The sequence below is a fragment of the Piliocolobus tephrosceles genome, chromosome 21, assembly GCF_002776525.5.
Source record: "Piliocolobus tephrosceles isolate RC106 chromosome 21, ASM277652v3, whole genome shotgun sequence".
NCBI classification, from domain to species: Eukaryota; Metazoa; Chordata; class Mammalia; order Primates; family Cercopithecidae; genus Piliocolobus; species Piliocolobus tephrosceles.
Genome location: NC_045454.1, coordinates 6,261,028 through 6,286,335, shown reverse-complemented (window position 1 = coordinate 6,286,335; position 25,308 = coordinate 6,261,028). Strand labels below are relative to the sequence as shown.

The following is a 25,308-nucleotide window of genomic DNA, read 5'->3' as shown; positions in this document are numbered from 1 at the left end:
GTTTACCTAATGTGGAATCTGTTGAGAAATGGTTTAAAATTTTACCATGTTAATTACATTTGCAAGGTTTCTATCCAGCATGAATAATTTGGTGAAGCCTGAAGACACACGACTGATTAGAGGTCCTTCCATGTTAAGCACGATCATTTGGCTTTTCTCCTGTATAAATTCTCTCAAACTCCAAAAACATGAACATTTGATTTTTTTATTTTTTTGAGACAGAGTCTTGCTCTTGTCACCCAGGCTGGGGTACGTTGGTGCAATCTTGGCTCACAGCAACCTCCACCTCCCGGGTTCAAGTGATTCTCCTGCCTCAGCCTCCCAAGTAGCTGGGATTACAGGCGCCAACCACCATGTCGAGCTAATTTTTGTATTTTTAATAGAGATGGGGTTTCACCATGCTGGCCAGGCTGGTCTTGAACTCCTGACATCAGGTGATCCACCTACCTTGGCCTCCCAAAGTGCTAGGATTACAGGTGTGAGCCACCACACCCGGCCCATTTGATTTTTCTTAAAAAAGACTTACCACATTCGTTACATTTTGTAAGGCTGTTCTCCAGTATGAATACTCTGATGTTTCCGTTTTGATGTTCGGGTAAAAAGCCTTAGCACACACGTTACATTTGTGTGGTTCCTGTCCAAGATGTATATTCTGATGTCTAGTGAGTTCAGATACCTCGGGAAAGCCTCCAGCACATACATTTATATGATTTATTTCCAATATAAACTCTCATGTCAAGTAGTGACTGAACTCTGCTACAAAGTTTTTGCCACACTCATTTCACTTGTAAAGCATATCTGCACTTTGAGTTATTTATAGATCCACAAGTTTTGACCTTTAAGTAGTATTCTTGCCACACATATTACACTTCTGTGATTTCTCTCCAGGATGTATATTCTTATGCCTAGTGAACACTTGCTTAAAACTTAGCTATATTATTCACTTCATGTGTAAATGTATTAGGCCATAATTGCATTGCTAGAAAGAAATACCTGAGGCTAATGTATAAAGAGGTTTAATTGGCTCACAATTTTGCAGGCTTTACAGGAAACATGGTGCTGCCATCTGCTCACCCTCTGGGGAAGCCTCGGGAAGGTTAAAATGATGGTGGGAAGTGAAGGGGGAGTGGGCATGTCACATAGCCAGAAGAGGAACAAACAAGAGGGAGGTGCTATTCACTTTCATGCATGCGTATGTGTGTGTGTGAGACGGAGTCTCACTCTGTCGCCCAGGCTGGAGTGCAGTGGCACAATCTCAGGTCACTCCAGCCTCTGCCTCCAGGGTTCAAGCAATTCTCCTGATTCATCTTCTCGAGTAGCTGGTACTACAAAGTACCTGCCACAAAGCCCAGCTAATGTTTTGTATTTTTAGCAGAGACAGGGTTTCACCATGTTGGCCAGGCTGCTCTTGAATGCCTGACCTCAAGTGATCCGTCCACAGTCTCCCAAAGTGCTGGGATTACAAGCATGAGCTAGGCGCCTGGCCCTGCCATTCACTTTTAAACAGCCAGAGCTCATGAGAACTCACTATCACAAGGACAGCAACAAGGGGATGGTACTAAACCTTTCTTGAGAAATCCACCTCCATCATCCAGTTGCCTCCCACTAGGCCCCACCTCCAATGCTGGAGATTACAATTCCACATGAGACTTCAAAGGGAAGGGACAAATAGACAAATTATATCAGTTAAGTATAAATTATTTGGGGATCCCAGAAGTTAGGACAACGTCTAAAGGCCTTTCCACATTGAGTTTAGTTGTAAGGTTCTCTCCAGTATGTTTTATCTGATGTTTAGTAAGGCCTGAGCGACTAATGTAAGATTTGCCACACTCATTACATTTATAAGGTTTTTCACCAGAATGAATTCGTTGGTGTTTAGTGAGGCAAGACCGCCGCCCAAATGCCTTGCCACATTCAATACATTTGTATGGCTTCTCTCCAGTATGGTTTCTCTGATGGTAAACCAAGTTTGACCTTTCAATAAAAGCTTTACCACATTCATTACATTTATAAGGTTTCTCTCCAGTATGCATCATCTGATGATTAAGCAGAATTGAACGTACTCTAAAGGCTTTGCCACACTCATTACATTTGTAAGGTTTCTCTCCAGTATGAATACTCCAATGACGTGCGAGGCCAGAGCGATAACGGAAGACCTTGCCACATTCATTACATTTGTAAGGTTTCTCTCCAGTATGAATTCTCCGATGCCTTGCAAGGGTTGTAGTGGAATTAAAGACTTTCCCACATTCAATACATTTGTATGGCATCTCTCCAGTATGTCTTCTCTGGTGGTACACCAGACTTGTTTTATGACTAAAAGTTCTACCACATTCACTACATTTGTGTGGTTTCTCCCCCGTAGGATTTCTGTGATATTTTGCAAGTTTTGAACTTTGGATAAAAGCCTCGCCAAACTCATTACAGTGGTAAGGGTTCCCTCCAGTATGAATTACCAGATGTTTAGTGAGGCTTGAACGCTGAGTATAGGCTTTGCCACAATCATTACATTTGTAAGGTTTCTCTCCAGTATGAATTTTCCGATGACGTGCTAGACATGAGTAGTAACTGAAGACCTTACCACATTCGTTACATTGAAAAGGCTTCTCTCCGGTATGACTTCGCCTATGTATTGAAAGGTTTCCACTGTCAATGAAGACCTTGCCACACACATTACATTTGTAAGGTTTCTCTCCGGTATGCATTCTCTGATGACGTGCTAGGCATGAATAGTAAGTGAAGACCATGCCACATTTATTACAATGGAGCGGCTTCTCTCCAGTATGACATCTCATATGAACTGAAAGGTATCCACCGTAATTAAAGACCTTGCCACACACATTACATTTGTAGGGTTTCTCTCCGGTATGAATTCTCTGATGTATAGTGAGTAATGAACCCCAATTAAAGGCTTTGCCACATTCACTACATTTGTAAGGTTTCTCTCCAGTATGAACTCTCCGATGCACTGCAAGATGTGAATGTTGACTGAAGACCTTGCCACATTCATTACATTTGTAAGGTTTCTCTCCAGTATGAATTCTCCGATGCCCTGCAAGACGTGAACGTTGAAAGAAGACCTTGCCACATTCATTACATTTGTAAGGTGTCTCTCCAGTATGAATTATCTGGTGCCTTACAAGTTGTGAATTTTGATAAAAGACCTTGCCACATACATCACATGTATATGTTTTCTTTCCTGCATGGATTATCTGATGTGCAGTAAGGCTTGAGTTCCGTTTAAAGGTTTTGCCACACTCACTACATTTGTAGGGTTTGTCTCCAGTATGAACTGTCTGATGAGTTGCAAGAGAGGAACTTTGACTAAAGCACTTCCCACATCGATTACATTTGTAAGGTTTCTCTCCAGTATGAATTCTCTGATGAACTGCAAGGTGAGAACTTTTACTAAAGGACTTGCCACATTCATTACATATGTAGGGCTTGTCTCCAGTGTGACTTCTCTGGTGATTTACAAGATCTGAATTTTGTCTGAAGATCTTGCCACATACATCACATTGATATGGTTTCCCTCTTGTATGGACTATCTGATGTACTGTTAGTAGTGAGCCCCGATTAAAGGCTTTGCCAGACTCATTGCATCTGTAAGGTTTCTCTGTCATATGTATCATCTGATGATTAATAAGACTTGGAGACACTCTAAAGGCTTTGCCACACTCATTACCTATGTAAGGTTTTTCCCCAATGTATGTTTTCTTGTCTTGTGTAGGTAACGAAAGTTGCAAAAAATCATTCCCATATTTCCTAGAAATGTCGGTTTGTACACTAGGAAAAATTCTTTGAAGTGGTGAAGCTAAAAAACCATTATTAACTGTCCTCTCAATTTGATTACATTCATAAATTTTCCCTGCAGTTTGAAATTTCTGCAATTCAGCCAGACCAGAATGAAAGCTTAATATAAGCTGATTTTCAATATGCTTGTTTTCTACATCCCCTTGACTATGTTGAACTCTTGTACCAGTAAGATTGTTTTTATGGGTCATCAGCACTTCTTTACAATTTATTTCACCATCTTTCCATTGAAAGTCAAGGTCCTGTAGATTTTTGTGGATTTCCCTGAAGTAAACATTTTCAATGTCATAGCTTTCATGTCCTTCCAACATCACTGTTTGGAATTTTTCTCCTGTGTTACTGTTCTGTATTGGTGGTAATTCCTTGACCACACGTTTAGGAGAGATACCTGCAAAATATAATGAACATGGAGTTTTTAAATAACTATTATTGGTAAATATCATTTTATACTGAAAACACACTACACTAAACATAATATACTAGCAAGTTGTGAAACTTTTCTCAATGATCTTCTATTTGTAGAAATGCAAAATGAATAGAATTTTGTAGTAAAGAGTGACCACATGTAATTCAAATCAATTTTAGGAAAGCCTAGTTTCAAATATCCTTTGACCAGAAGATTCGTGTTGTGCAAACATATATGAGCACCAAAACAAGTATTTTGCAACCACTGACCTCAAATGACACACCAACCGGCAGTAAACATATGGCTCCCTCATAATAGAAGAGAAAAAAGTTACATATATTTATTTCCTACAAATAAATGCTAAAACCACAGCAAGATATACTGTAATGGTAAATATTAACTAATTCATAATCATAATATAAATTAATAAATAAAACATTCTAATAGCCTGTGATAAAACCAGCAGGTAAATAATGAACAACCACAAAATACAAATTTATAGTATGAAATTCTAAACAATTCTCCATTAATAATAAGCAAGAACTTATAGTCTAGAGACAGCATATAATAACTAGAAAATATGTTGAGATCACTGGCTTTTAAAGATAAAAGAAAGGTAAATATGTCTATGGCCCATACCACCGTGAATGCATCTGATCTATCTGATCTCAGAAGCTAAGCAGTGTCAGAACTGGTTAGTACTTGGATGAGAGAAAGGTAAATATATAACATAATAAAGAATGAAAATTGGGTACAGGTCAGCCAGGTGCAGTGGCTCACGCCTGTAATCGCAGCATTTTAGAAGGCCGAGGCGGGTGGATCACGAGGTCAGAAGTTCGAGACTAGCTTGGCCAACATGGTGAAATCCTGTCTGTACTAAAAGTAAAAATCAGCTGGGCATGGTGGCACATGCCTATAATCCCAGCTACTCGGGAGCCTGAGGCAGGAGAATCGTTGGAACCCAGGAGGTGGAGGCTGCAGTGAGCCGAGATTTCGCCACTGTACTCCAGTCTGGGCAACAGAGCAAGGCTCCATCTCAAAAAAAAAAAAAAAAAAAAAAAGGAACAGGTATGGTGACTCAGACCTATAATCCCAGCATTTTGAGAGGTCAAGGTAGGCAGATCACTTGAGGCCAAGAGTTTGAGACTAGCCAGGCCAACATGGTGAAACCTCGTCTCTACTAAAAATACAAAAAATTAGCCAAGTGTGATGGTGCATGCCTGTAATCCCAACTACTCAGGAGGCTGAAGCACGAGAGTCACATAAACCCATAAGGAGGAGGATGCAGTCAGTCAAGATTGTGACACTGCACTTCAGCCTGGGCGACAGAGAGAGACTGCCTCAAAAAAAGAATAAAACTTGGGAAAGGAAATCAGAAATCCCAGTTATGATTTCGTGCCTACAACTATGTAACAAACAATAGAGTAACTCCCTATGTATTCATTGTCTTTTTTCACTTTTGGTTGAGATGGAGTCTCACTCTCTCACCCAGGCTGGAGTGCAGTGGCATGATCTCACCTCACTGCAACCTCCAACTCACAGGCTCAAGCGATCCTCCCACCTCAGCCTCCTGAGAGCTGGGACCACAGATGCACACCATCATGCCTGGTTAACTTTTTTGTAGTTTTAGTAGAGATGAGGTTTTGCCATGTTGTCCAGGCTGGTCTGGAACTCCTGAGCTCAAACAATCTGCCCACCTCTGCCTCCCAAAGTGCTGGGATTACAGGCATGAGCCACCATACCCAGTCCTGTTCATTGTCTTTAATTATCCAGTTCATTGGCCACAAAACATGTATGATACAGAGATTGCACTTGGAAAATGTATGAACTAAGATAAAAGACAACACTGTTTGGAACAAACTGCAAAATGAAAACTTACAAAAAGACTGCTCTGATATAAAGACTTATGTCTGCCAAAATTCCTATGCTAAGGTCCCATCCTCAAAGTGATATAGTATTTGGAAGTGTGGTCTTTGGGCGGCAATTACGTAAGGATGGTGCATAGAACTTCAGGAATGCAATTAGAAGAGATGTGAAAAAGCTTCTGTTTTTTGCATGGCAATCTTTCTGCCACATGAGAACACAAAAAGAGTCAGCCATGGCACACCAGAAAAAAGCCCACACCAAGAACCAAAGTGGCTGGCTCTGACATGTTGAACTTCGCACCACCTAGATCTGTGAAAAGTCAATTTCTGCTGTTTAAACCACCCTATCTATGGTATCTGATGTAGCTAGCCATGCTGACTAAGGTAAAGCCAATATGCTATCTCATTATAAACATGAAACAATGTTGACACACGTTATTAAACAAATTTGTGAGTGTTTACTATAAAACGTGCAATATTTTAAGCTAGCTAACAGCATTAACTTGTTTAAAAAGTCTTTAGGTAAGTTATCATTATTTAACAAACAAGCACACTAAATATGCCCACAGGATTTATGTATCTATACCCAATTTACAAAGAAAGTAAGATATGAGAACCTGGGTTTGCAAGATCAAACATGTTTTTAAAAACAACTTCCCAAACAAGCAGTGCAGATAACAGGTCAACCCAAATATCAAGAGTGTAGAAATAATTCAAGAGCCATTCTGTGTAGAGCACCTGATTCTGTCGCTGTTCGGGGTGCCACTATGTAACCCGCATGGACCTAGGGGAACTGAACAAAGGGGGCAAGTGCGGGAATAAAAGACAAGAGACAAAAGAGTATATTTGGAAGAAGGGGTCAGGGGGCACCTTGCGTCTAGTGGACAAGGGCCCTGAGCTTTACACAGCCCTCTGTATTTACTAAGCAAGAGAGATAGTGAGAAGGAGGGTGGAAGAAGTAGTCAGCTGCTCAGCCCAAAGTAGGTTTGCAAGACTGCATTCCTCAAACAACAGGCTCTAGATATCGCAGTAGATGACCTTGGCGCCAGGGAGTGATTGCCTCCAACAAAACTTCTGTCAGCAGGAGCAGTCATGAGTTTGCCCACATCCTGCATTCATGATAAACAATTTGCTGTTTGATCATATAGCCTCCAATGGAATGCTGAGTTGGTCACATCCCACGAACCTTCCGCTCCCTGCAATGCTGTGTTGCCAAAAGCATTATTCAGCCATCCGTCACAAATAACGAATGGTTTCTGAGTCATCATCCCCTGCACATATTGATTTAGGCAGTGTTATCAGACAGTGGTCAAGTGAATGAGTAGGGGTGACCCCTTACAGAATGAGAGTAGCATGGGAGGTAAGGGAGTTCTGCAATAATGGAAGTATAAAATTAATATGCTAGGCAGTAACTGGGTAGTCCATCTGGACCAAAGTAATATGTTAGCAAAGGCCTAGGAGGAGAAAGGGCAAGCGGGGAGAGCAAGGATTAATAAGCATGGGGCAGCAAGGTTTGTGTGCTTGCAGAGCTGTGGGAGTGTAATTGCACAAAAAACAGCTAAAATCCTGGCTTTGGAAGAAAAGAGAAACTAATGTAGAAGTAGCATTGTACAATACTTAAACGTGAGAAATACACTATGGGTGATGGATAACAAGGGAAGACAATTAAAAAGGAGGTGGTATGATGATATGGGAAGAAAACAGATTATGTCTATAATATTTGCTATGAAATTTATCAAACTGAATGTCCCATGAGTTCTATTTCCAGGTATATGCTCAACGACCCTACCTATCAGGAGATATGTGAAAGACTGTTCTTACAATTCAGTCCTTAAGAAAAAAACCTGAAAACTGCCATGAAGAGGAGATGGATGAATTCATTTCATACACACACATAAAGACACCATAAAACTTTATTGATAGTACAAGAATGTTAAGGAGACATGGGGTGCAGAATGAGGACCCTACCACAACAGGCGAAGATTTGAGAAAACAAAGAAAGCAGGAGAGTCTTGTCAAGGTTTAAATATATGTTAATGGAGACACAGTACATACGACGAAAGTAACTGGGATATCAAAACACAACATGGAAGCAGATCTGTAAAAAAGTCATTTTTGTATGTAACTGAAGTTAAGCTGTTATTAGTTTAAAATAGGATGTTATGGCCAGGCGTGGTGGCTCAAGCCTGTAATCCCAGCACTTTGGGAGGCCGAGACGGGTGGATCACGAGGTCAGGAGATCGAGACCATCCTGGCTAACATGGTGAAACCCCGTCTCTACTAAAAAATACAAAAAACTAGCCGGGCAAGGTGGCGGGCGCCTGTAGTCCCAGCTACTCGGGAGGCTGAGGCAGGAGAATGGCGTAAACCCGGGAGGCGGAGCTTGCAGTGAGCTGAGATCCGGCCACTGCACTCCAGCCTGAGCGACAGAGCGAGACTCCGTCTCAAAAATAAAATAAAATAAAATAAAATAGGATGTTATAAATCAAAAGTGTTTTCTGTAATTGCAACAGTAACCACAAAGAATGTATAGAAGACACACACAATGGAAGTAAAACCATTTCAGGAAAAAAAAAAAAAAATCAACTATACGAAAATGAAGGCAGTAAGAGAAACAGAACAAAAAAAATCTAAAAGAGATATAGAAAACACTCAACAAAACGGCAATATAAGTCCTTTTCTATCAGTAATTACATTAAATGTAAGTGGTTTATACTCCACAGTCAGAAGACAGAGACTGGCTGAATGAATTTCTAAAACTGGCTTCACCTACACACTATCCAGAAAATACTCATTTTAATTCAAAGGACATACGTAAGCTGAATTGAAGGGATGAAAAAAGATATCCCCTATAAATGGTAACAGAAAGACATCAGTGGTGGCTAAACTGATGTCAGTCGAAATAGACTTTATGTCAAAACTGGAGACAAAGAAGGGCATTATATAATGATTGAAAGGTTAATTAACTAGGAAGATATAATAATATGTGCCTATTATAGCAATCCTCAATATGTGAAGCAAAATTAATACAACTAAAGGGAGAAGTAGTTTCACAGTAATAATAAGATACTTCAATGGCCTATTTTTACTTATAAATAGGACAATCAGACAGAAGAAAAATAAGGAACTAGAGAACCTATACTACACATCAAATTGAACCTAACCTATATATGCATAACACAACATCCAAAAATAGCGCAATACAAATTTTTCAGAACTGCACATGAAACATTTTTCAAAAGAAATATTGGAAAAGAAAAAATTTTTAAAACTTTTTAAAGACTAAAATCATAAAGCATAACTTATCCCATCATAATAAAATAAAACTAGAGATCAAGAAAGAAAATTAGATTATTAACAAATATGTGGAAACAACATACTCTTAGGCCAGTGTGGTGGCTCACACATGTAATCCCAGCAGTTTGGGTGGCTGAGGCAGGTGGATCACCTGAGGTCAGGAGTTCAAGATCAGCCTGGCCAACATAGTGAAACCCAGGCGTGGTGGCAGACGCCTGTAATCCCAGCTACTCGGGAGGGTGAGGCAGGAGAATCGCTTGAAGCCAGGAAGTGGAGGTTACAGTGAGCTGAGATTGCACCACTACACTCCAGCGGGGACAACAAGAGCGTAACTCCATCTCAAAAAACAAAAACAAAAACAAATAAAACCATACACTTAAACAGCCAATATGTCAAATTAGAAATCACAAGGGAAATTTTAAAAAATCTCAAAACAAAGGAAAATGAAAATAGAACATACCAATACTTGTGAATGCAGAAAAGAGTGCTAAGAAAATCTATAGATATAAATGCTAACATTAAAATAGAAAGATATCCAATGAAACAGAATAGGAAACCCAGAAATACAGCCACACACCTACAACCACCTGATCTTTTATAGTCAACAAAAACAATTGGGAAAAGACATTCTACTCAACAAGGATGCTAGAAAAACTGGCTAGCCATAAACAGAAGAATGAAACTGGACTCCTATCTCTCATCATATACAAAAATTAATTCAAGATGAATAAAGACTTACATGTAAGACTTCAAGCTACAAACGTTCTAGAAGAAAATACAGGAAAAACTTTTCTGGACAAAATACAAGTTTTGTTTTTTTTTTCTTTCTTTTTTTTTTTTTTAGAGACAGAGTCTTGCTCTGTCACCCAGGCTGAAGTACAGCGGCGTGATCTCAGCTCAATGCAACGCCTGTCTCCTGGGTTCAAGAAATTCTCTTGTCTCAGCCTCCCAAATAGCTGAGATTACATGCATGCACCACCACACCTGGCTAATTTTCTTTGCATTTTTAGTAGAAACAGGGATTCACTATGTTGGTCAGGCTGATCTTGAACTCCTGACCTCAGACCTCAAAATGATCCGCCCGCCTCGGCCTCCCAAAGTGCTGGGATTATAGGCATGAGCCACTGCTCCTGGCCCAATACAAGTTTTTAAGAGAATTTATTCTTCATTGTTTGTGCATCATGAAAAAAATATATAGGTTTTATAAATAGTAGAGAAGCCCCTGAAGTGTAAGAAACGGGTTAAGCGTAAAATAAAGTTAGATTTTTAAATAATGATTCAGTATAACATGATGGACATGAATGTAGACAGGAGAATAGTCATTACAATATAGCATTTGTTCCAAGAAAGAAAAAAACAGTGCAATTTGAACACTCAGCAAGCTATATTTAGGAAACTGAAACTTTTTTTTTTTTTTTTTCTTGAGGCGGAGTCTTGCTCTGTCGCCCGGGCTGGAGCGCAGTGGCCGGATCTCAGCTCACTGCAAGCTCTGCCTCCTGGGTTTACGCCATTCTCCTGCCTCAGCCTCCCGAGTAGCTGAGACTACAGGCGCCCGCCACCTCGCCCAGCTAGTTTTTGTATTTTTAGTAGAGACGGGGTTTCACCGTGTTAGCCAGGATGGTCTCGATCTCCTGACCTCGTGATCCACCCGTCTCGGCCTCCCAAAGTGCTGGGATTACAGGCTTGAGCCACCGCGCCCGGCCAGGAAACTGAAACTTATTACAGAAAAGCAATGTATGTTATATAACAAAGAATGATCAATCTATTAAATGGTATTTCCACAATTAAGATAGTAACTTAAAAAATTATGTTCAAGATATTAAAAATTTCCAACTTAAAAACTGTAATCAATTTAATTGACAAACATATACTTTCATAGTAGGAATGAAGTCAGGTGAAACAGAAGTAAAAGCGATGACTGAAACTGTCAACACAACACTATGGAGTTTGTATAAGTTTTAGGGAAACTGCTGCTGAGCTATACCATCTGTACTAGAGAAGGAAATCTTGTAAAATACATAAAACAATATGCATTCCCCAACACAACACTACCACATATAGAAACATAAAACAAAGAAAACTGAGTATCCTCAAAACTATGGAACTGATTGTTACATAAATAAAAACAGAGTTCATTTATAATACATGAAAGTGTATCACATGAAAGCAACGGCTGCTTAAAACAAACTTTGTGGACTTAAAAAAAAATAAGCCTCATTCAACTTCATTAGCTTCCTCAAGATCAAAGTTGTACTCACTGTAAACAAAAATACTGGAGAAGAAAATTGTGGCATGAGCAGTGGTTCAGGCAACCACCCTGCAGAGATGAAGCTGTGAACTTGGACAATGTTCTCCCTGAGATAAATTCCTCTTTTTTTTTTTTTTTTGAGATGAAGTCTTGTTTTTGTCCCCCAGCTTGTCCCCCAGGCTGGAGTGCAATGGCACGATCTCGGCTCACAACTTCCGCCTCCTGGGTTCAAGTGATTCTCCTGCCTCAGCCCCCTGAGTAGCTGGGATTATAGGCACCTGCCACCATGCCCGGCTAATTTTTGTATTTTTAGTAGAGACGGGGTTTCACCAAGTTGGCCAGCTGGTCTAGAACTCCTAACCTCAGGTGATCCACCCCCCTCAGCCTCCCAAAGTGCTGGGATTATAGGCATGAGCCACCGCACCCGGCATGGGAGAAATTCTTACACCATTCACTGCTAGCTCAAAAAAGAGGACCATTAGTATATGAGATCAACATCGCCACAGTACCCTTGAGAGATACTTTTGTGACATTTCTCAGAAACCAGGCTCTTGTGATGCTCTCTATCTGAATATCATGATAAATGCTGATCATTCTACTCTGACTTTAATAGTCACATCTGTATGTAGCAAGATGATGTTAAAACTCATTACTCAAAGTGCTCTCCTTCAAAAATTTTCTCTTACCCAGTAAACCCGCTCCATAAGATAAGTCCACGAGATACTCATAACCCCAAGATGGGTTATCACAACAGGAAAAAAGGATAAAATGTCAGACCCTAGAAATGTGTTTATTCAAATCAAGTCTCAGAGGCAAAAAAAATCACACAAACATAAAAGAGAATGCAAGATCAGAAATAGCGAAGGCATAAACAAGACAGAGAAAAACACAGGAGTTGAATTGTGAGGGATCTTGAAATGAGACTCTGCTCTGTCCACAGATCCCAAACTAAGTGTGAAGACAGAGATATGCTGCCTGTGTAGGACTAAGTATAAAGAGAGGATCTTTGTGTCAACTGTCTTTACAATTCTTCTATGTAACAATCTCAGGAGACCCAACTCATTCCCCTGTCACATACCCAAGAAGAGTGTTCAAAGAACAACTAAGAAAATGGCTGAGGGACCTGAACAGGAAGAGAGCTGAAGACAGTCCCGTGTAGTTCTAGGACCTCAGCTTCAAAGGAAGGGCAACCAATGTTTCCCCATCTCCTGACCAGCACTTTCAAGTATACGAAATGAGGTGGAACCAGAAAAGCTCCAGACATCAGGACTATGGAGCCCTCAGCTCTAATCTATATGGATCAGAGAACTGTGGATCAGACGGAATCAAGAACAGGAGGAGAGACCACACGGGAAAGAGACTTCTTTGAAAAGGCCCTTCCCATGCCACAGAGTCAAAGCATCAGAGTTCAGAGAATTCAGATGACACTGTGGTTCATCATAACAGTCTTGTCCTTTGCTCTGTTTGAGCTGCAGCAACCCGTGGAGAGTGAAAGCGTAAACTTATACGTGTCTGGAGAGCAAAGTGATAAGCAGGAAAGGAGAAAAATTTTGGAGCTCACAGAAAATCAAATTTGTTTCCCCACAGAACTCTCCCACTTGCAGAGTTTTACACACACAATTTCATCATGCTGCTTCCATTGTGCCCATCTGAGCTCTTACCTGTGATCACGCCTTTCATGCATTCCCCCCAATTTGGGTTCCTTGCTATTTTCACTTGGCTCACCACAGTCCAGGGCTCTTTCCCTTGCTCCAACATGGAGATAATATTCAGGTCAGGAAGACAGAGTCCTGCTTATAAAAAAAAGAAAGAAGATGTCCCATGGTTTTTCCAGAACCCAGCCTAATGTTTAGGGAGACGAGAAAACACTGCAGTTGAATCTATAAAATATTTCACAAACTCATCCATTGATTGCCTCCTTCTGAATGTTTAAGGAACACTATAAGATGCAGATATCTAGCTCTCTCCCAAGAAATACTGAATCAAAAACAGGGATAGGCCAAGCGTACTGGCTGAAGCCTGTAATCTCAGCACTTTCGGAGGCCAAGACGGGAAGATGGCTTCAGCACAGGAGTTCAAGATCATCCTGCGCAACAGAGTGAAACCCTGTCTCTACCTGGACATGGTGTTGCACACCCGTAGTCCCAGCTACTTGGGAGGCTAAGGTGGGAGGATGGCTTGATCCCAAGAAGCTAAGGTTGCAGTGTGCCGAGATCACACCACTGCATTCCAGCCTGGGTGACAGACTGAGACTGTGTCAAAAAAAAAAAAAAAAAAAACACACAGGGATAGAAAACAGGAACAGGGAATTGGATATATTAACTCTGCCATAAGGTTTTATATGTACCTCAGCTCTGGAACCGCCACTAACGTACAAAGAAGGAAGCAGAACATCCATGAAGCTTTTTATTTGTGAATCAACAAGGCTTCAACCTCTGTCAAATAATGTAGGGCCTCCCAAGAAACACAATAAGGAAAGTACAAAAATGCACAAGGGAAGATCCTAACTTCTAGAGGAAAATTATCCTCACCCAGGAAGCCCAGGTTCCTGTAGTTCTCCAACATCACGTCCCTGTATAAAGCTTTCTGAATAGGGTCCAGGCATTTCCACTCCTCCTGAGAGAATTCTATGGCCACATCCCTGAATGTCAAAGATCCCTGAAATGAAAAACACATTTCAAGATGAGCAATGGGTGAGCTCTTATCTTTACATAAAATGAGAAGAGGAAAGAACTGTCACATCAATTTGATTGACGTGTGTGTTTTGACATATCCATTAAAAGCATCTGTGAGATAATTATGTGTCCCTAATTTTAGGTTTTATAAAATTCAATAGGAGATTAGGATTTTATCTACATCAGTGCACATTTCTCACTTCTGCGGACAAAATAAGAAATAAACACATGGTTATCCCTATGAAAGTTTCAGATATTATATTTGTTACACCAAGTGAGGTGTAACAATGAGCTAGATTACAAGTGGTGTCTTCAGAGATGACAATGTTCTTAGTGGCTTTAAAGAAAGGTCAGAAACTAAAAACTGATGACAAGAGCAACAACAAAGACTGAAGTTTTGGAACACTCCCCATGTACTCCAAAGGCTTTACATGTTCTAATTCAAATGATGACATAATAACCTAGGACAGAAGTATTTCTTCTCATCTTACTAGAAGACAACTGTGTCACAGACAGGCTAAGAAACTCACCTAGGTCAACAACCTGCCAACAGCACAACAAGCACCTGAACCCAGATGTCTAAAAATTAGAGTTGAATCAACAGAATCCAAGAGTTACATAACAGAATATGTCCTAGTCTTTCTGTGCAGCTATAACAAAAAAAAGAGACTAATGTATGAACAATAGAAATGTATTTCTCATGATTCTGCTGGCTGGGAAATCTAAGATCAAGGTGTCAGCAGGACTGATGTCTGCTGAGGGCTGATCCCTGCTTCTAAGATGATGTCTTGTTGCTGCATCCTCTGGAGGTGAGGAACGCTGTTTCCCCACATGGCAGAAGGGACAGAGGGGCAAAAAGCAGTGAATTCCCTAGAATAAGCCTTTTGATATCCCATTGAAAAGAACACCATATCCCATTGATAAAGTCAGACCCCTGCCGATCCAATCTCTTCCTAAAGGCCACACCTCATAATTCTTGGAGATTAGGCATTAGGAATTAAGTAAACATAAACTGTGGAGGAGAAAAAACACTCAGACCACAGCATTCCATCCCTGCCCCCCTAAATTCATGTACTTCTCACATACAAAATACATTCCATCCCAATGGCTCCCAAAGCCTTAACTTTTTCTAGTACCAATTCAAAAGTCTATAGTCCAGAGCTGCATCTACCTACAATCTAAATCAGATATGGGTGAGACTCAAAGGTGTTTCATCTGGAGGCAAACTCCTCTCCAGTTGTGAACCTGTGAAATCAAATGAGTTATGTGCTTCCAAAATCCAATGATGGGGCAGACACAGGTTAGATATTTCAATTCCAAAAGGGAGAAACAGGAAAGAAGAGATAGCTGTTCCCATGTAAGTCACCCAACAGGGCACACACATTAAATACTAAGGCTTGACAGTCATCTTCTTTGACTCTATGACCCACCTTCTAGACATTCTGGAGAAGAGGTAGGGTCCCCAATGTCTTGGGGATCTCTGCCCCAATAGTTTTGTTGGGATCATCCCACGTGGAAGTTCTTACACACTGTGGTCGAGTCCCTGTAGATCTCCCGAGCTACATACCAGTGACTCTACAGTTCTGGGGTCTCAGGGGTGACCCTGCTCCCAGGGCTCTATTCGACCTTATCCTAATAGGGACTCTGAGTTGGCACTTCCTCCATGGCTTTGCTTCACATGGCTCTGATGGGGACCCTATGAGGTGGTCTCAACTCCATGGGTCGACTGAGCATGGCCCTAGTGGGGACTTTCTGTGGCAGCCTCACCCCTATGGCATTTCTGTGCCTGGGCTCCAGGGATCTCTGAGGCATTCGCATTCCTTGAAATCTAGGTGGACATTGCCATGGGTCCACAACTCATGCCCTCTGCACACTTGCAGTTAGCACTGTGTGGATGCCGCCAAGGTTTACAATTTGTGTGTGTCCTCCGTGGTGGTGGCTAGAGTAGCACTTGGGCCCACCTGAACCACAGCTGGGGTAGCCAAGGAGCACTGCTCTGAAATATAGAGATCACAGACCTGAGGTATCAGGGTTCCAAGGTCCAAAGGGGACCCTAGGCCCCTCACTTGAAACTACTCTGCCCTCAAGGACCTGGCACTCTGGACCTATAATGGGCACAGCAGTCTCAAAGATCTTTAAAATGCCTTTGGGGTCATTCTCCCATTGTCTTGATAATCAGGACCTGGCTTATTTCTATCCATACTAATCCTATGAAACATTGCTTGGCTACACTTCCCTTGGTTTTCTCTCCTAAACACACTTTTAATTCTGTACATGACCAGGTTGAGAATTTTCCAAATTTTCACATTGGGTTTCTCCTTTGATTTGTAATTAAGTCTTTAACTCATGTGTCTCTTCTTGCATTTTACTATAAACAGTTTGGAGAAGCCAAGCCACAACTTGAACAATTTGCTTTGAGATTTTTTTCTGCCAAATATCTTAGTTCATCATTCTTAAATTCTGCTTTCCACAAAGTACTGGGATATGGACATAATCTAGTCAAATTCCTTGCTGCTACTTTGTTACAAAGATAGCCTTTGCTCCAGTTTCCAGTAAATATTCCTCATTTCCATGACACCTCATAAGAATTGCCTTTACGGCCGGGCGCGATGGCTCAAGCCTGTAATCCCAGCACTTTGGGAGGCCGAGACGGGCGGATCACGAGGTCAGGAGATCGAGACCATCCTGGCTAACATGGTGAAACCCCGTCTCTACTAAAAAATACAAAAAAAATAGCCGGGCGCAGTGGCGGCGCCTGTAGTCCCAGCTACTCGGGAGGCTGAGGCAGGAGAATGGCGTAAACCCGGGAGGCGGAGCTTGCAGTGAGCTGAGATTGGCCACAGCACTCCAGCCTGGGTGACAGAGCGAGACTCCGTCTCAAAAAAAAAAAAAAAAAAAAAAATTGCCTTTACTGCTTTACTGTCTGCATTCCTACCAACATTCTGATCACAACCACTTAGATCATCTCTAAGACTGAGGATTTCTCTACAGCTCTCCTCTTTTGAGCCCTCACCAGAATTATCTTTAATGCTCTGCTCATGGCAAAACCGGCTTTTTTCAGAATTCACTTTATAAGTGTGCCAATATCGATGCATTACTCATTTCCAAAGCTGCTTCACATTTTTAGTTATTTATTATAGCAACACCCTACTTCTGGTACTAATTTCTATCTTAGTTTGTGCTGCTATAACAAAACGCTTTAGATGCTAATGTATAAACAACAAATTTATTTCTCATAGTTGTCAAACAAGGATGACCAAGATGAAGGTGCCAGTAAGTTGGTTGTCTGGTGAGGGCCTCATTCCTTGAAGGAGGGTCTCATTCCTTGTTGCTAAGTCTTCTGGGGACAGAAATGAATACTGTGTCCTCACATTATGGAAGGCAGAAAACTAAGGGAGCACTCCCTTCAACGTGGAGGTCTCTTATAATTAGAAATGGTCCTAATTCCACTGATAAGTGCAGAGCCCTAGAGACTTAATCACCTCCCAAAGAACACCTTTTAATCCTATTGCAACAAGGATTTTCTACATGAATATTGGAGAGAATACCATCATTCAAACCATAGCACAAAAAGTACACTGCATAGCACAAAAAGTACACTGACAGAGGGTTGCCTGAGGAAACTTGAAGCAAGTTCAAGATTAACTTGGAAATGCACAAAATAGGCTGGGTGTGGTGGCTCACGCCTTTATCTCAGCACCTTGGGAGGCCAAGGTGGGTGGATCATGAGGTCAAGAGATCAAGACCATCCTAGCCAACACGGTGAAATCCCACCTCTACTAAAAATACAAAAATTAGATGGGCATGGTGACGTGCACCTGTAGTCCCAGCTACTGGGTAGACTGATGCAGAACTGCTTGAACTTGGGAGGTGGAAGGTGCAGTGAGCCGAGATGGTGCCACTGCACTCCAGCCTGGCAACAGAGCAAGGCTCCGTCTCAAAAAAAATAAATAAATAAAAAATAATCATATAAGCACACACATTTCCATCCATGTCTGGGTGTGAGCCCTTCCCAGGACCATGCCCAGTGCAGCCTCTTCCCAAGCTCATGTCACTGGGTCACCGTAAGATCTGGAATCTAAGTGCAGATGAGCAGGACTGAGGGAAGGCATGGGTGAGTGCAAGCAAATGTGTCAAATGTGTCAGGCAGAACACTTCAGACTCAAAGATTTGCAACTCCAATGCCCTGCATTTCAAAAAGGAAGGAGACAAAACAATCCACTGAGCATATCACTTTACCTGAGGAAGAGCCATTCTTGACTCCTTTTCTTGCTTCTTCCTCTTCTGAGCTTCTCTCTCAGTCAATACAATTAATTCTTTAAAAGTCAAATCTGAAAGTCAAAAATATGTTGTTTAATGCTTGGAAACAACACATTCCTTTCTGTGCCACAACCATGCCCACAGGGAAGACCTCAGCATGTGGAGAGACAGCCCACTGCACCAGGGGGATGCAAGGATAATATATTCCTACACAAAGACCAACTGAGTTTTTCACAAACTTGTTCCCCTCCCGGACACCCTGCAGCAGTGGGGAACTGGACTGGACTATGCTTCCCTTCAGGACACAGACCCATCCCTGATCAAACCCCATAGAGAGCACAGCCCCCTCACCTCCCTGTGGATCACAGGCTAAGCTCAGCTCTCAGAAACAGAAGACACAGAGGCTTGACGCTCAATGCTGGATACAAATTAGAATCAACTTGGGTACCTTAAACAATATGAAGGTTGAGTCCATGCTAACTATTGGAAGTAGAATCTGTGGTAAAAGGGCACAAAACATGTATTTGCAAACTGCCTCAGCATGCTAATGTGAAGCCAGGGTTGAGTACATCTTAAAGGGGGCAAGATTAGCACAGCCCCATCCTCCCAGTTCTGCTCTTCCCTTGGGGCCTCATTGTTACCAGTTTGTAGACCGTAGAAGACAATGGACCAGAAAGAAACACAGAGCCGCATAATACGCACCAGGGATAGGGGCAAGGGTGTGGCTGGAGTGTTAAATGGTGAGAGGAGGGTGAGTCACAAAAGTTCCAATGGAGAAGGTGGTATCAGAACAAAGACCTCAAGAAGGAAGGATGTTTGCACCTGCAGCTGAGGGGCCAGACAGCCCAGGCAGAGGCCCTGAGGCAGAAGCAACCTCAGCCCAAGGAACAGGAAAGAGGCCTGTGTGGCTGGAGCAGTGGGAGCAGGGAGGACACAGGGAGGAGATGAGGTCAGAGAGGTTCTAGGGAGCAGACGAGGTAGAGATGAGATATTCAAACACTCTTCTCCCACAGCTCACAGTAATTTAAGAAACTATGTATTTCCTCACTCTTTTTAAGTAAATACAACTTATCTTTATCACATGAATTAAAGCACTTCTTTTTAATGTCACGTTTTCTCTATTTCAAATATATACTGACATGTAAAACTAAAGCCAGGAAGTATAGGGTCACCTTCACCTGAGATATGCAGGAGCGCAGAGGAATGTACTTGGGGAGTTCAGGCAGTCACTTTTGGTGAAGATACCTGTTAGTTGGCTGAGCAGACAGCCAAGAGGACAAAAGGACACAGAATTCTAGAGGTCAGGGGACAGGTCTGCAGGGGACATGGAGACGGGTAGGTGGGTGATATGGATCGGCTCTGGGTCCCTGGCCCAAATCTCACACTGAATTGTAATCCCCAGTGAGTGTTACTGGTGGGGCCTGGCGGGAGGTGGCTGGATTATGGGGGTGGATTTGTGTTGAATGGTTTCGCACCACCTCTCGCTGCTGTTCTTATCACGGTGAGTTCTCACGAGATCTGGTTGTTTAAAAGCATGTAGCGCCTCCCCCCTCACTCTCTCTTGCTCCTGCTCCCTCCATGTGAGACGCCTGCTCCTCCTTCACCTGCCATGACTGGAATCTTCTTGCAGCCTCCCCAGAAGCAGATGCTGCTATGCTTCCTGTGCAGCCTGCAGAACTGTGAGCCAATTAAACCTGTTTTCTTTATAAATTACCCAGTCTCCAGTATTTCATTATAGCAATTCAAGAATGGCCTAACACAGTGGTGTTTAAATTCATAAGATGAGATGATGAGGAAAGACAGTGGGTGTGGAGAGAAACAAGAAGAGGTTCAAGGACTAAGCCATGACTCATTCCCACATTGAGAAACAATTTGGAGTCAGGACACAGCAGCAGAGAGAAGTGTGAAATGGTCAGGGAGGTGACAAGAAAATCAAATAGCGCCTGACAGGAAAAGAAAGAGTAAAGCAGGACATGAAATACATTGGATTTAGAAATGGGGAGGTCACTGGTGACTCTGAAAAATAAAGTTATCAGTGGAATGGTGGATATGAAAGTTTCATCCGACGCATTCAAGACACAGTTGGAGGCAAGAAGTGAAGACAGAGACTCTGAACAAGATTGTAGTGTGTTATGCTCTTAAATGAAGCACAGAGAGGGGTACTCACTACAGGCAGAAACACAGTTAACGGTATGTTTTGGTTTAATTAGGGCACAGTGGAAGGAAACTAGAGGCTTTAGGGTCGGTGTGTGTACATGCATTTAATGGTCAATACACCACCATCAGTAAACACTGTTTAAAGTAATTCTGTAGAAGGAAAAATGAATAATCAGTTAAACAAATTTTATGGAAGCCCAAAGTATTTTTTTTAACTTGTATTTTAAGTTCAGGGGTACATGTGCAGGATATGCAGGCTGGTTACATAGGTAAACGGGTCATGGGGGTTTGTTGTACACATTATTTCATCATCCGGGTATTAAGCCTAGTATCTACAAGTTACTTTTCCTGATCCTCTCCCTCCTCCCACCCTCCACTCTCAGGTAGGTCCCAGTGTGTGTTGTTTCCCTCTATGTGTCCACGTGTTCTCATCATTTACCTCCCACTTGTAAGTGTGAACATGCAGTATTTGGTTTTCTGTTCTTGTGTTAGTTTGCTAAGGATAATGCCTCCAGCTCCATCCATGTCCTGGGAAAGGACATGATCTTGTTCTTTTTTGTGGGAACGCCGCTGTTTCAGACTAGCCTCCCGAACTACCAGACCAAGCCAGAATGAAGTCTCTTGTGCTAAGTGCCACATTATCAAACTGAACCTTGAAAATGAGCCAGGTTTGGGGGGGGAAAAAAAACTCTAAAAAATAAACAAGAAAGGCTCAGCACGGTGGCTCATGCTTGTAATCCCAGCACTTTGGGAGGCCGATGTGGGCGGATCACCTGAGGTCTGGAGATCAAGACCAGCCTGGCCAATGTGGTGAAACCCCGTCTCTACTAAAAATACAAAAATTAGCCGGGCATGGTGGTGCACACCTGTAATGACCCCACCCCCAAATACTGGCACCACTATCTACTAAAACAGATATCTTCAATGATGCACATGCCCCAGTGAGACCCTAACATCTTCCAAGGAAATTCATTACAAAAAAAAAAAGACTTTCAATGCTCCTTCGAAGACATACCTTGTAGGCCTGGTGTGGTGGCTTACATCTGTAATTCCAGCGCACTGAGAGGCTGAGGTGGAAAGACTGCTTGAGGCCAGGAGGTAGAAGCTGCAATGAGCCCGAGATCATGCCACTGCTCTCCAGCCTAGGAGACAGAGACCCTGTACCCCCCAAAAAACAAAACGGAACAAAGCCAAAAAAAACACCAAAGACATATCTTGTAGTAACAGTCAGTCATTTCTTGCCCCATTTCTCCCCTCCTTTATCCTCTACTCCATCCTTGAGAAGAGAGTTACCACAAATAACTGGATCAAATCACTGCCCTCTGGCTAAATAGGAATTCCAAATATCTTTTTATAAAAATAAATACAAAATGCACAAGCCTTATAGAAAAAACGTGATTTTCATCCTCATGAGTACAACTTAAAGAAACATATTTTAAATCAGGGTATAAAGCCACAGATCAATAAATTACAACCACCATCCATATCCAATCAACTGTCACAAATCTGGATGGGGTCCTCTCCCACTTTCTTCACTGCTATGTGTTTCCCTCTCTCATGCTGCGCATCTTTTTTTCTCCTTTTTTGTTTTTTACCCCTTTCTTTATTCCTTTTTTTATGTCTGTTCTGCCCAATGCTTCACAACTTACTTCACCTCTTGTAGCTCCTTCTCCTCAATCTTTCCAATTGTCCCCAATCTTCACGTATCTCTGCCTCTTTTCCCCCATCTAAGCTCCCTCTCTGCTCTCCTTGTTAAATTCCCTCTTCCCTGTTGCAGTTCCCACTCTCTAGCACCCCCAACTTCCTAGGCTTCCTCCCTGCTGTGGTTCTCTCTACTTTGCTTGTCATTCACTGCCCTCTCTCTTTCAGTCCCAGCACCACGTAGCTCTGTCAGCCACGGCTCCAACTCTTTTACCTTCTCCCCACTGTCTGTCTGCAGTGCCTCCTCCTTTGCCGCCCCACTCTATTTTGCTGCCCTTCATCTCTCTGAAGGTCCCCCTTTTTTTCTAAATTTCTCTACCTGCTTTTCTCCCCCTGCTACTTTCTCCAACCGTTCTGTTTCACTGTTGCTCTTTGCAGATCCCTAAATTATCATCCATTTTTGCGGTGTATTTACGGGTCTCCCTCATTCTCTTCTCAGTTGTTTCTTTTGCTCCGTCGTTCCCCGTCTTTTCCTCTCCTGATCCCTCTCGCCCACACATTCGGGAGGAAAGGGGAGGAATAAGATGCCCACCTCCCGGAAGAGCACATTTTCCAGTGGAGTAAAATTTGGGAAGGAAGAACACTGGGTGTTACAAGACAGACTCAGGTCACCTGCCCCAACAGAGAGTAAGGAAAAGCAGTTGCTGTGAAGGAGAAGCCTGGGGAACGGAAGGACCCGGCGTGAGGAGGACACAAGGTGGCGGGCGGGACGACGTCTCAGGAAAGGGAGGGTCTGCAGAATCCCAGGACCTGGGAGGGGAAGCGGCTCCTTCAGGAGCCGGACAGCGGGCGCTCCCCTCCAGAGGGAGAAGCTCGGGGGTCGCGAGGGCGCGAACCTCCCGAACGAGGACTAGACTTGGCGCGGGGCCCAAGCAGAGGGTTTTAAGCAGGAAAACGACCTGAATGGGGTTGTCTACATGGTCTTAAGGAAGAACGGCAGAGAGCAAGAAACAGCCTCCGAGAGATTTTAAACCGAAAGGGAAGCAATTCTCCGACTTACTTGGGACGAATGGGGCTGTTGCGGGTATTTTAAGATCCGTAGCGATCCCCAGGTCACGGGTATGGAGAACCGAGGACTGCAAAGTGTACGTTTAATCCAGGTAGACAAAGCGAAGCAATTGTTTAATCCAGGTACACCGAAAACACACGCATAGCTCTGTGGCCTTTCCCCAGCACGATCTGCTTCCGGGTGTGCAGGAAACTGGGCGAGCAAAAAAAAAAAAAAACTGGGCGGCGTGGGGGCGGGGCCTGGGCGGGGCGCAACTGGGAAAGGGCTGGGCGGAGACTGGGCCTGACTCGGGGAGGGGCCCGAGAGGGTGGTGGGAGGCCCGGGCCGGTAGGGGGCGTGACCGAAAACTGGGATGAAGCGGGGCCTCCAGGGGTGGGCGGGGTATGTTCTCCAGATTTGGGAGTATTTGTGACTATTTCTTGTTCTGTGAAGCAGCGTTGCTTCCTGCCTATTTTAAGTTAATGTTTCAGAATTTAAGGATGAATCTTAAAGTTGTGGTCCACTTACATGGTCCATCTTTGTGGAAACTAAGATGATTTATTCTTAACAAGTTGAACTGAATGAAGTCAAAACTGATTTTTCTCAGCCTGGTGGACTCCATCCAGTCTTACCAGAGAAGCTAAAGCTACTCAGTAGTCAGGGAACTAGCATCTCAGTGGGGACTGGATGTGGAGAGGTGACTGGATCCAGGAACCCAGAAGACATTATGCCAATTGAAATGTGCTAGACACAGTGTAGAAAATGAAGTAAGTAGAGGTTCCTCTTCAAAGGGACTTTCCTCCCAGTGTAATTGAGAATAGATAGGCCGGGCGCGGTGGCTCAAGCCTGTAATCCCAGCACTTTGGGAGGCCGAGACGGGCGGATCATGAGGTCAGCAGATCGAGACCATCCTGGCTAACACGGTGAAACCCCGTCTCTACTAAAAAAAAAATACAAAAAACTAGCCGGGCGAGGTGGTGGGCGCCTGTGGTCCCAGCTACTCCGGAGGCTGAGGCAGGAGAATGGCGTGAACCCGGGACGCGGAGCTTGCAGTGAGCTGAGATCCGGCCACTGCACTCCAGCCCAGGAGACACAGCAAGACTCCGTCTCAAAAAAAAAAAAAAAAAAAAAAGAGAATAGATAGTAACCTCTGTTAGAAGCAAAATTTACTCAAAGACCTGTGGTAATATTCTTAAGTATCTGCTAACCATAATAAATAAATCAATATAGTCTGTGTTCTTAGCTCCCACATTTTAGCCTAGATATTTGCCCTGGCACGCCTGAACTGGTCCAAGCAAGCGTTAGGTCACAGCCTATTCCTATTCCTTATTTGGAAGTGTTTTTGCCTCTCTCAGTCTTCCACAAGTTACTTCCTCTCTTCCTTTGTTCTCCTCTGCCTTTGCCTCTTTTGGGAAGTACTAAGGTGCTAGCCAATGGGGTCAAGTACAGAATGTGAGGTCCAGTTCCAACCAATGGAAACCAGACACAGCAGTAGGATGGACACGTCAGGTTATAAATGACTCTGTCTCCTTTGTTCACGTGTGCTCTCGTGACAAGACTGCTAGTGAGGGGCACCCTTTCTGTAGAAAGTAAACTAGCCTTGCTGAGAGCTCCTTTGTCTCAGTGTTGATTTTTGCAACACCGTTCCCAACACACAGAAAGACAAATGCTTCATGCGCTTTCTTACATGTGCTAAGTACAAATGTCAAATTCACAGTAACAAAGTAGAAGGGTGGTTTCCAGGGCTGAGGGTCTTTCCTATGCCTGTCCCGCCATTGTATTTTGGAAGCAGATAACTTCTCTGGATTCACAGCTGGACAAAAATTTTGCCTCAGGATGAACCACACATTGTTTCTCACCCGTATGTGATTCAGATAATATTTAGGTGATATTTGGGC

At 42.8% G+C, this 25,308-nt stretch overlaps 1 protein-coding gene across 3 annotated transcripts; it reads right to left on the bottom strand.

The window, feature by feature from the left end:
- Window positions 1–1,350: 1,350 nt before the first annotated feature.
- On the bottom strand, window positions 1,351–23,615 carry ZNF841 (zinc finger protein 841). 3 transcript variants are annotated; one of them, XM_023182424.2, is made up of 6 exons: window positions 23,423–23,615; window positions 21,737–21,863; window positions 18,544–18,635; window positions 14,161–14,287; window positions 13,291–13,419; window positions 1,351–4,201 (listed from the first exon to the last, which is right to left on the bottom strand). In XM_023182424.2, the coding sequence occupies exons 3-6, from the start codon at window positions 18,556–18,558 to the stop codon at window positions 1,698–1,700; spliced, it is 2,775 nt and encodes a 924-aa protein (XP_023038192.1). In that variant the 5' UTR covers window positions 18,559–18,635; window positions 21,737–21,863; window positions 23,423–23,615; the 3' UTR covers window positions 1,351–1,697. The 3 variants fall into 3 exon arrangements, with proteins under 3 accessions (XP_023038192.1, XP_023038193.1, XP_023038194.1); XM_023182425.1 differs by having other exon boundaries at window positions 21,737–21,826; window positions 23,423–23,605; XM_023182426.3 differs by lacking the exons at window positions 21,737–21,863; window positions 23,423–23,615 and adding an exon at window positions 18,916–20,943.
- Between the last annotated feature and the right edge of the window lie 1,693 nt (window positions 23,616–25,308).